The sequence below is a fragment of the Leptidea sinapis genome, chromosome 1 (genome assembly GCF_905404315.1).
Source record: "Leptidea sinapis chromosome 1, ilLepSina1.1, whole genome shotgun sequence".
Taxonomy (NCBI): domain Eukaryota; kingdom Metazoa; phylum Arthropoda; class Insecta; order Lepidoptera; family Pieridae; genus Leptidea; species Leptidea sinapis.
This window is the reverse complement of record NC_066265.1, coordinates 28112516-28124697: the sequence shown is the minus strand read 5'-3', so window position 1 is coordinate 28124697 and position 12182 is coordinate 28112516. Positions and strand designations below refer to the sequence as shown.

The 12182-nt window shown below is 39.1% G+C and overlaps 1 protein-coding gene across 1 annotated transcript in view; it reads right to left on the bottom strand.

Annotated features, from left to right (window-relative positions):
- Positions 1-8317: 8317 nt before the first annotated feature.
- The window catches only part of LOC126969497 (T-related protein), a 39987-nt gene continuing 36122 nt past the window's right edge, over positions 8318-12182 (bottom strand). The window contains exons 6-8 of the mRNA XM_050814968.1: positions 12065-12181; positions 10588-10915; positions 8318-9323 (exon numbers count right to left, since the gene is read on the bottom strand). Coding sequence (XP_050670925.1) covers positions 9074-9323; positions 10588-10915; positions 12065-12181 — 695 coding nt within the window. The 3' untranslated portion in view covers positions 8318-9073. The remainder of the gene's footprint in view (positions 9324-10587; positions 10916-12064; position 12182) is intronic.

Sequence of the window (12182 nt, the reverse complement as noted above, 5' to 3'; positions counted from 1 at the left end):
GGACTAATGAGACTTAACATCTTATCTCTCAAGGTGACGAGCGCAGTTGTAGTGCCGCTCAGAGTTTTGGATTTTTCAAGAATCCTGAGCGGCACTGCATTGTAATAGGCAGGGCCTATCAATTACCATCAGCTGAACGCCCTGCTCGTCTGTCCCTTATTGTCATTAAAAAAAACACTGAGATATCCTATGCGGCGGAGCAGCGATTGCTTCTTGCTCTGGACTCACAATGCTGTGAGTTGCGACCACCATGGCTAGCCCATGGCGTATAAGCTGCGCTGTGCTACTACTGATGAACTCTTAGTGCGTGCGTGGCTACACTACGGTCAGCTTATTAACTTGATTCAGACGCAACACGACTGTAAGTCTTCACCAGCAAGCATCATATTTTCGTCAGCAAAGTTCTGAACTAAGTTGTGCTGTCGCTCTAAGCATCTATTTTCTATGAGTGACACCTACCCGAGACAAAAATTCCACACTTAACAATGTTCGAGTTTCGTCACCGGTCAACACTAAAAACTTGCATGATACCTTACGACCCTTTTTAAGGATATATACGTTAGCCGTCAGCAACAAATTTTGCCCGAAACTCTACTCCACTCTACTCTAAAAAAAACTCTTAAACTCAACCTACTCTACTCTAGTCTTTCTTCTCTTTCTTAGTCTAGTTCTAACTCGAGATTCAGGCTTTCTTCAATGAATTTTGCTTACGCACTAGTCCGATCTCGGATCCAAATCCAAGCAATTCAGGGCTACTTTTTACACAGCAGAGTATTCACGTCGTTGATCATAAGTCCTTTTAATCGGCGTCAACTCCTGGACGCTTAATTGGGACCATATATGATTTTTAAGTATTTGTTGACGATGTAAACCGTCCTCTTTCTAAAGCTGTCGACTTGTTTAGTGCAAACAACCTAGTAAGATGTCAAATGTACATGTCACACCAACTCCCATAACAATTAGGAACTGTACTCTCGAAGTTGTCGACGAGTTCGTCTTCCTCGGAGAAACAATCCAGTTAGGCAGGTCCAATTTCGCCAAAGAGGTCAGGGGGCAGCGTTCGGGAAGCTCCGTAAAATCTTCTCTTACCAAATACCACAGTGTCTGAAAACGAAGGTTTTCAACCTGTGTGTGTTGCCAGTTGACTTACGGTACGCAGACGTGGTCACTAACTATGGGCCTTATCAGAAGGCTTATGGTCACCCAGAGGGCAATGGAGAGGGCTATGCTCGGAGTTTCCCTGCGAGATGGAATCAGAAATGAGGAAACCCTTAGGAGAACCAAAGTTACCAACATAGTCCAAATGATTGCGAAACTGAAGTGGCAGTAGGCAGGGCACATAGTTCGACGGACAGATGGCCGTTGGGGCAGTAAAGTCCTATAATAGTGACCACGTACCGGAAGACGCAGTGTTGGTAAGCCCCCCACAAGATGGACCGACGATCTGGTCAAGATCGTAGGAATACGTTGGATGAGGGCGGCACAGGACCGATCGTCGTGGAAATCTTTGGGGGAGGCTTTTGTCCAGCAGTAGACGTCTTCCGCCTGATGATGATGATGATGACCTAGTATTAAATGCAAAACCTCAAAGATTTGTTATGAACATTTGTAAAATTAAGGATGAGAATATAGAGGTGGCCCGAGATACTGTATTTCTGGGTATAACACTAGATTATAAACTTCAATGTATCCGAGTTGTCGAACAGCCATGTGCTGTGAATAAACTAAACTAATATTTATTTTGTGAAAATTATTAAAGCATGTGGTAGATACATGTAATTGTTTGTTACATTAAATACATTATATTTAGTCTGTATTATAAATATATAATGCATCAATGTAAACAAATGTTGGTATTTCTAAATAAATAAATAAAGATAAATAAATAAATTAATAACGCAGATATTGATTGCATCTTTATGCTGCATATATGAAATGGGCACACATGAGTCGCTTAGGGCTATATTTCACCGGGACACCGTGTTGGCCCAACCAATCGCACCACCGTGGTAAACCTTGCAATAATAATAAAATGGTGTAAATATGCCGTGGTGTATACACTCTCCACATAAACAAAATGATTATACAATTATAAATATTATTAGTTATTTACTCGCCTATTGTTGTCCTTAGGATATCTCACACATGACCCGGATCATTGTCGTAGTTAAACCATTTCACGTGGTTGTATGGAGCTTTGTCTCTGTAGCGTGTAATGTACTCATGTGATACATCTGTTAGGATTTTTGGTTGGGTTTCCGGGGCAGGGCTCATGCTCACTTAAAGGGCGCTGCTCGCTGTGGCGTCGTGAGGCGGGTCCTACCCTTCCCTGCGATATATGCGAAGGAACCGATGGCTTGCCATGATGTCCATGCGTCATATTTATGAACGGGCGCTGCTTGTGGTGCCGCAATGGTGATGCAATAAAATACTCAAACGTCAAATACTTAATGCCTTACATGAGTAAAAATAAAAACTAGAGCTATCGAGTACACTAGTCGCATCAATCCACACGCACTGTAAATGAATAAAGGGATTTGTGAACATTTTATTAGTGAATGTAAAAAATATAATAACTTTTATTGTAAAAACATGAAGCAGAACTATTAAAAAATGTAACTCAATTGCCGATAATGTTTTCTCAAGTTTACTAAGTCTAGAGCTATCTTAGGGAGATCATATTTTATATAAATAAGGAAAAGTAAAGGTCCAAAAACCACCCCTGTGGAACATCGTTCAACAATCGTATTTTAACGATTGACCTGGAGAACTGCTTTCCATTGACATCATGGCCAGGAATATATATAGGAGATAATGCAGGAGGTATATAGGAGAATAGCAAATAGGATGCCATTATGGCCAATGCTGTATTTCTAATACCAAATAATGAAGTTTTCTGACTAATGTTTCATGTTCGACACAATCGAAAACCTTGAATATATCACGAAAGACGCAAAGCGCATCACGAGAGTCATCCTAGGCTTCAAATATATTATGTATCAAGTCAACACCAGTATCGGTAGTTGAACGACCCAGGGGAAAAACCAAACTGTTTGGATTGTAATAAATTATTTCATAAAAAAAGTCGGAACATTTGATTTAATTTCAAAGATAATTACTACATGTGGGTAGTACAGATATTGGTTCATAGTTAGGAGTGTCACTGGTACAACCTGATTTGAGTAGTGGAACTACTTTCTTATGTTTCATAAGGTCAGGAAATTCACAATGGTCTATACAACTGTTAAATATTATAGCTAAATCTGGTGCAACAATATCAATCAAAGACTTAACAAGCCGTTTAACTGATATGCCCCAAATTATTTGCTTATTTGAGGTATGGAGAAATTTGTTGTAGGGCCGGTATATCCCAGCTAAAACGAGAACATTTTTTACTGCTTGTTGATCTGCCTAGCAATCTCGGACCATACACTGAATCAGTATACTTATACTTGGATAGTACAAGAGCCTCACAAAGACGTATGCGCAATTCGGTGGTTGTAAAATGGTCTAATTTGGTACAAAATTTTCAATCAATAAAAACTGCTGCAAATCACTTTATTTATATGCTTCACAAATCTTAGAGATTCATCTATTATCAACTCAAGATTGCTAGCTTCTTATACGTATTCAATATGCTTATCAATTACTAGTCGTACATTGTAGTCATTCATTAATTCTAAGCCTTTACAATTGCCGTTGATCATATTTTTTTTTATCCGGGTTTAAAATCAACGATCTTTTTTTAAACAACATGAATATTTCAAGAAGATCAGCATTTATAATATCTATTGCCTGTTGGTAAAGAAAAATAAAGCCACCAGCGTAAATCTCATAATGGCAGTGCTTTATTTTTTTACTACCCACTAGTTCCGATTAAATTTCATTATATGTCATTTAGATTGATAAAAACTAATCTGGTACTAGGTAAATGTTTGATCTTGACATATAATTATTTTATCTATATAAGTCAACACGCATTACTGAACTTTACAACGGAGAGTTGGGAGATTGCTCTCTTTTGTCTTATGACAACTTACTTATTTAAAATTTCTATATTTTATTTTTTGCTTTTCAGCAAGTTGACTGTTGAATAGAGACTGTAGTTTCGTAGAGACATCGGTTCCTTGTGTGTCTTCTACCGCATTTATCACAGGGAGAGTTCCGAAAACCTATTTCACCTGATTCCTGCCGCCGAATTCCAGCTTCGCACGACACGCCACAAGTTAGGATATCATCCCCACCATCTGGATGTTTGGCGGTCCTCCACAGTGCGGTTTTCAAGGAGCTTTCTTCCATGTACTGTGGAATGTACTCCTTGTGCGGTGTTTCCGGGACGATACGACATGGGTACCGTCAAAAAAAGCGCGTACACCTTCCTTAAAGGCCGACAACGATCCTGTGATTCCTCTGGTGACAGGTGACCGGTACGCTCGTTTGTCCTCCATTTCCATGAAAAAAAAGAATACATTGAGATTAATGATAGTTATATTGGCTTTTGGCTGTTGTTGTCCTTTTAACCGAATCACGGACAGAGTGACTGCGGAGTACAATTGCCATGATGTATTCCACAGTGGGGCCGATGCCCCAGGTGGACCCCGGAACACTTCTCGGATCTATAACACGTTTGTCAATCAATGCAACCTGGATAACATAATTTCTCCAAGTTCAATGATGGTAAATAGTTTTTCGGATTCAGTCTGTGAAGAGAACCGCGGCTGCCAGTGGTAGACCTGTATGAGCACATTCACACTCACTAACCTACATCCGGTGCCCCTTGGACGTAGAGTGCCTGGCGTCCGTAGAATTTGGACAATTGTAGAGGTAAAATAAATTAGTGTCACAACACAACATATAATCGAATCTCACAGCACACAGCGCATATAATGATAATTTAATCCTACTAATATTATAAATGTGAAAGTTTGTATGTCTGGATGTATGTTTGTACTTCTTTAACGCAAAATCTACTGAATGGATTTTGATGAAACTTTACAATAATATAGCTAACACACCAGAAAAAACGGTCAAACACTAAAAATAATTTATATGGCAAAATAACGTTTGCCGGGTCAGCTAGTATTTAATAAAACAGTCTTGTCGTGGTTTCATTTCTCCCGAACCATTACCTTACACAATATTAAGTAAACAAAATAATTATTACACAAAACTTCTTGATTTCTTTAGCAATGTAATTATACTTTACACTTGATTTTAGTCCTGTTTTTTCCCTATACCTACATGATTAAGGAAGAAAAGACGTGTTTCATTTATAATACACATTATCGAGAACAGTTTTTGAAGAGAGATTATTTTATCAAAGGAGAAGGACAAAATGTGCCCCAGAGAATACAATAGTAAATGTTTTACAATTAACAATTTTAAATAAAGTTATGAATTTCAGAAATTTATTAATTCACTTAGCAACTGTAAAAAAAAATCTTAGTAAAAAGTATATTTCCAGATTACCAATAAAACAGAACACTGGAAACTAACAAAGTACATACGAAGCCTAAAATAGCTCCAACAAGCTAGCAAATTACCGAAAAAATAACTTATTTAAATCGTAATTGATTTAACCTTGGAGAACTCCTGTGCAATGCAGAAAATGGGTCACCGACTCAGTGTTATCTGTGGCATGGCCATGACTATGAAACAGCACTAATTTTCAGCGGTGCCCGTTTATCTAATGGAGGCCCATATATTACCCCTACTTTTCAATTTTTTTACTAACGATATCGTCACTTCCATAAAATCATCAAAACCTTATCTCTATGCCGATGACTTGAAAATATTAAAAGAAATTAATTCAATCGAAGATTGTACCAGACTTCAATCAGATCTCGAGAGCATTACTTTATGGTGCCATTATAATGGTAGTGCCACTTTATTACTTTTTCACGGAAAAGCAGTAACATAGCGTACAATTATAGCATTAATGGGATTTCTATTCATAAGTTAAATCAAGTTAAGGATCTGGGCATTGTTTAAAATGTTAGTTTTCTAAAATGTTAGGATTTTTAATTGGAAACATAAAAGTATTTCGTAACAACTTTTAAAAAATTTCGGTAGTTTGGAGACCTCACTATGCGACACACATGTTAAGAATAGAGCTTATACAAAAAAGATTTATTTGGCATTTAATCGATCTTATCTTTGTATTAAAACTTTTAAATGACAAGATTGACTGTCCTCAGCTTCTGAATAAAATTAATTTTCGTGTCCCTAGTAGGTATCCCCGGAAGCAAATTGTTCCGCTAGTTCCACCTCTTCGTAGATGTATGGTTGGAGCGAACTCTCCTATTCCTAGGCTGTGCAAGAAGGTAAACATATATAGCGATTACATCGATATTAATTTCACGTCTTCTGTCCATACAGTTCGTAAATTATTTGTATATAAGTTTAGTGAATAAAATGTAGTCATAATAATTATATTTCTTAGTTTTATAATATACATAATAATCTTAAATAATAATAATTTAATACCAAATCATTTAACCATTATTACTTGTTAGCATATTTTTTTTTTCCTCTTAAACTAATATTTACTTTGTGAAAATTATTAAAGCATGTGGTAGATACTTGTAATTGTTTGTTACATTAAATACATTATATTTAGTCTGTATTATAAATATATAATGCATCAATGTAAACAAATGTTGGTACTTCTAAATAAATAAATTAGCATTGGCAGCAGCTTTGGGATCGCGGCCTCACACGTTTGGCGAACCGCCTCCTGATACTCAAGGGCAACGTTTTTGATGTCCTCGGGGGTGGTTATAGCCGACACTCTATCCACTCGGATTTGGCGATTCTATAACTGTAGGATAAGTTCTTTTTGGAAGTTATCCCAGTTCGCCTTTCGGGTGATATAAATCCGAGTAGTTGGTGCGGTGCCGGATGCTTTCGCACGGCCAGCGCGGAGTCTTATCCATCGAGCGTTGTGATCGCAACTGATCATATCGAGGTCCACTCTCCAGGACTCCATCCTTGACAAGATACTTCGGTACTGCACACCGTTCTGTTGCCTCTGCTTGTACAGAGCTGACCTCCCCGAATCACTTGGAACCTTGGTTCGGTACCGGTGTTAAGGATGTGCAGCTGGTTGTCGTCGAAGTAGCCCCTCGCAGTGACTGCAAAGGCGTTTTAAAATTTGCGCCTCTCTCTCCCCAAAAGAACACCGCATTCGATGAAGGCTTAGGCACTTGCCCAAATCCAACTTGAGGTGGTGTATAATAGATAGGCACTTAGGTTTTACGTGAGTCCCTAATAACGAACGCAGACTTAGGCTGCGTTGGTATACATGAGCATTCACCACCTCCCTCTCGTCATTATCCCGGAGGGTAGCCCGTTACCATTATCTGAGCGCAAAAAGAGCCTTTAAAAGTTAGTTGGCAATTTTTTGAATTCCCTACGTTATCAAGTAATTCTGTACCTTGCTAGTAAGAACAAATTTGACTTGAGGTAGCGTCCATTTAAATCGAATAACGACTATTAGAGGACTTTAACTAACAATACAGTAACTAGAGTTAAAGCAATAAATAAAAAGATCCGTTTCATGATTTTAACTGTAATATCAATAAAAAGGCTGTCAAGGAAAAAAACGAAAAGATATTCAATAACAAAAACATTTATCTTCTTAACTTTACAGCATCAAGTGTGGTTACATTATTAACAGTTAAATATAACTGTATAAATTAACAATTCACCAACATTCGCTTTCACATATACAATTTAAAATATATATTTGTAGTGCACTTGTTTATTATTATTTACACGGGAGAAACAAGAGCGTCAATTAGTTACATATATACTACTTTTGTTATTTCTAACTATGACGATATTCAAGATTATTAACATTTTAGGAAATTATTTTATGTTATAAGCCTAGTGTCTTGTATCTAAGGTGGAAATGAAGGAAAATAGCGTACTTAGACTTTGATCAGACTTTACATACGCTAAACTCATTTAAATTAAATTGAAATTAAATTCAAAAAAGTGTTTACATTGCTGCCTATTGACCAATAATATTTTAAACAACTGGAGTAAACGCAGAAATGTATAAGAAATAGCAGTCGAAGCTTATTAGAGTGTCATTTATGGCATGTGCCATATTTCGGCTATGATTGTGTATGACGTCATTGCCTAAATGCATCTCTTCCTTCTACATTTCTGTTAATTAGTGTATAGGTATATTATTGTTTGGCTCTAGTGGCGTGACTGTATCCTGACCCACAGAAGAAACACAATATTACCTACTTGTATGCGTATAATGTTGCTGAGTGTTATTTATAACTGTATAAATATATAAATATTTATAGCTGTCAAATGACTATAAAAACGAAATCAAAAAACGTAAGACAGAAGACACTCAGCAAATTTTTACGTAAGTAAACTCTGAGCAAAGTCTATGTACGCTGTATAGATTTCCGCCTAAGAGGTCTTTACATTTACGTTCAATTCGATTTAATTCTCTTTGTTTTAGGTATTGTTTTTGTGTGACAAATGAGTTAAAAAAATATTTTCAGTAAATACCATTTCTAATATAATATATTATTTACAATTTTATTTATTTTCCTAAGTAAATACGACAAAGTATAATTAAAGTACTTACATAATATATGAATTTATTGGTCCGCTATTATGCTATGGTACGTAGACGTGGTCACTCAGAGGGTAATGGGGAGGGCTGTGCTTGGAGATTCCCTGCGAGGTCGAAACAGAAATGAGAAGATCCGTAGGAGAACCAAAGTCACCGACTAAGCCCAAATGATTGCGAAACTGAAGTGGCAGTGGGCGGGGCACATAGTTCGACAGACAGATGGCCGGTGGGGCAAAAAAGTCCTCGAATGGCGACCACGTACCGGAAGACGCAATGTTGGTAGGACCCCCACAAGATGGACCCACTATCTGGTCAAGATCGCCGGAATACGTTGGATGAGGACAGCGCAGGACCGATCATCGTGGAGATCTTTGGGGGAGGCCTGTGTCCAGCAGTGGACGTCATCCGGCTGATGATGATGATCAAATAAATCATAATAATTATTCTAGAAATTTTAGATTAACTGATGCATCACTGCGGAGGTGACCGAGGTGGTAGGTTAGTATCTTCGCAAGGAGAATGGCGTTCATCTTCAGTATTATATTTATATTCTCTTTCACCAGCTTGATGTTCGGAGCCCTGTGGAGTAGACCGATCTTCGTGGTTGGACGGATTTGGTTCAAGTGGAGCTCCGCTGGTTGTGAATGGTATGCCTTCCGCTGAGTATGCTATTTCCCCTGTGCCAACATACTCGGAGGGCTGGTATCCGTAGCCGTTCAAACTAAAACAATAAGATTTTTTTTTAAAACAGCGGCTTCATGGGTCTTAGCAACTGATGCTTCTTCACTAAAAATACTGAATTGTCGGGACTTACACGTTACTCGTGTAAAAAAATAAAAACGGGTTGCATTCCGGGAGTGCTTTCATCAATAATTTCAACAGTGGTTCTAACGAATTTTCGATTCTACATTTAAAAAACCTCAAAGATCCATCAATCATTCAAGATCCTCACACGCTCTACATAATTATAGCTACGAGCAATATGATTGAAAGATAGATCACTTGACGTTAGGTGGAGGCGTAGAGGCGTAGAGACGTCGCTTCATTGTGTGTCTTTTACCGCATTTACCACGGGGATTGTTCTGAAGAGCTGTATGAACCAATTCCAGCTTCGCCACAAATTAGGATAATATTCTCAAAATCTGGATGTGTGACCGCCGTAGTGCGGTATTCAAGGAACATTTTTCCACGTACAACAAAGCTGTGGAATGAGCTTCCTTGTGTGGTGTTTCCAGAATGGTACGACATGCGTACCTTTAAAAAAGCGCGTATACCTATCTAAAAGGCCGGCAACGCTCCTGTAATTCCTCTGCTGTTGCAAGAAAATGTGGGCGTCGGTAATTACTTAACATCAGGTGACCCATACGCTCGTTTGTCCTTCTCTTCCATAAAATATAACTATAAATACTTATATTGAACTAGTTCATGAGCATGACGCATGGACTACGCATCGCTTCACTCGACGATTTTTTAAAGGGAAGGAAATTACTCCGCCACAAACACTGACATTTAAGCGAGCATGACGAAGCAAGAGGCCAAGAGTCGCTAAGCAACCATTTTCCCCTTTTCTTAACTCTATATTTAATTCCAATAATTTCTAGTATATATTTGTTACTAATCATAACTTTTATTAACTTTTTAGCAGTGGGAGGCTCCTTTGCACAGGATGCCGTCTAGATATAGGGTACCACAACGGCGCCTATTTCTGCCGAGAAGCAGTAATGTGTAAGCATTATTGTGTTTCGGTCTGAGGCGCCGTAGGTAGTTAAATTACTGAGCAAATGAGACTTAACATCTTATGTCTCAAGTTGACAAGCGCAATTGTAGTACCGCGCAGAATTATTTGGGTTATTCAAGAATCCTAAGCGGCACTGCATTGTAATGGGCAGGGCGTATCAATTACCATCAGCCGAACGTCCTGCTCGTCTCGTCCCTTCTTTACATAAATAAAAAATCATAAATTAGTACCAAGGGCGTGTACGTACCTATTAGGCCAATATGATATCTCTTCAATCGGATGGTGGTATGGTGCATATGCATGCTGGTAATACGAGGAATGATGCTGAGTTGGTGTATCATACTGCAGCGGGTATAAGGCAGCGGGGGCTGATGCTGGAGCGGCAGTGCTCGTAGGAGCTGATGAGTATTCTATCGGAGCTGGGTACGCGTGAGGAGGTGTCCTATACGGTGTTGGAGAGGTGTTGGGCTGTGGTGAGCTGTTCCCTTGGCTCCAGTATGTACTGCTGCCGGCCCAAGTATAACTGCCGCTGGTGTTTGACACGGCTACTGTTCTCTCAGCGTTACTGTATGTTGCTGAAACGTAACGGTTCAAATCAAATTAAATCAAATCAAAGTCACTTTATTCGTGTAGGTCAAGGAAATGACACTTGTTATGTGAAACGTTTTCTTTTCTTTTTTTATATTTACCGCCACTTCGGAAAGGGTTGAGGTTTAATGAGAAGAATTGGCAAGAAACTCATTGCCACTGTTTTCAATCAACATTTACAGCTGCATCTTTTTAGAAATCATTTCAGTTACAATATATGTAAAGTAAAAATACTCAAACGTCAAATACGAAATACCATACACGAGAAGGTCATAAAAGGTAATAACTCTTTTTTACGTATCAATAAATAAATACGTAAAAAAGAGTTATCGAGTACAGTTAGTAGATGCTCATTTGTACATTCCTCGATTTAACACTTAATTGTATTTTTTTTTACTATTTACACAATTTAACACAAATTATCTCGCCCCAAACTAGGCATAGCTCTTTTTTTTTATGGAATAGGAGGACATACGAGCGTACGGGTCACCTGGTGGTAAGTGATCACCGCCGCCCACATTCTCTTGCAACACCAGAGGAATCACAAGAGCGTTGCCGGCCTTTAAGGAAGGTGTACGCGCTTTTTTGAAGGTACCCATGTCGTATTGTCCCGGAAACACCGCACAAGGAAGCTCATTCCATAGCTTTGTAGTACGAGGGAGAAAGCTCCTTGAAAACCGCACTGTGGAGGACACATCCAGATGGTGGGGATGAAATCCTAACTTGTGGCGTGTCGTGCGAAGGTGGAATTCGGCGGCAGGAATCAGGTTAAACAGCTCTTCGGAACACTCCCCGTGATAAATGCGATAGAAGACACACAATGATGCGACGTCTCTACGCAACGCCAAGAGATCCAGCCGATCACAGAGCACTGAGTCCCCGACAATTCGAGCTGCTCTACGTTGCACGCGGTTAAATGGATCGAGCAGATACTGGGGTGCGCCAGACCAGAGATGACAGCAATACTCCATGTGTGGCCGGACCTGCGCTTTGTAGAGCGCTAGAATGTGGGCCGGCTTGAAGTATTGCCGTGCTCTATTGATGACGCCCAGCTTCTTCGAAGCCAATTTGGCTTTGCCCTCCAGATGGCCACGGATTGACTCATTTACTCTTTAAAAAGTTTTATATATACTTACAAGGTGGTGACAATGTTCTGGGTCGTGATGGAGGTCTTGGTGGATAAGGCGCTGGTCTCCTAGATGCGCTGTTCCCACTTCCATATAAGGGCTGCGATGTGACAAACCATCCACCAAC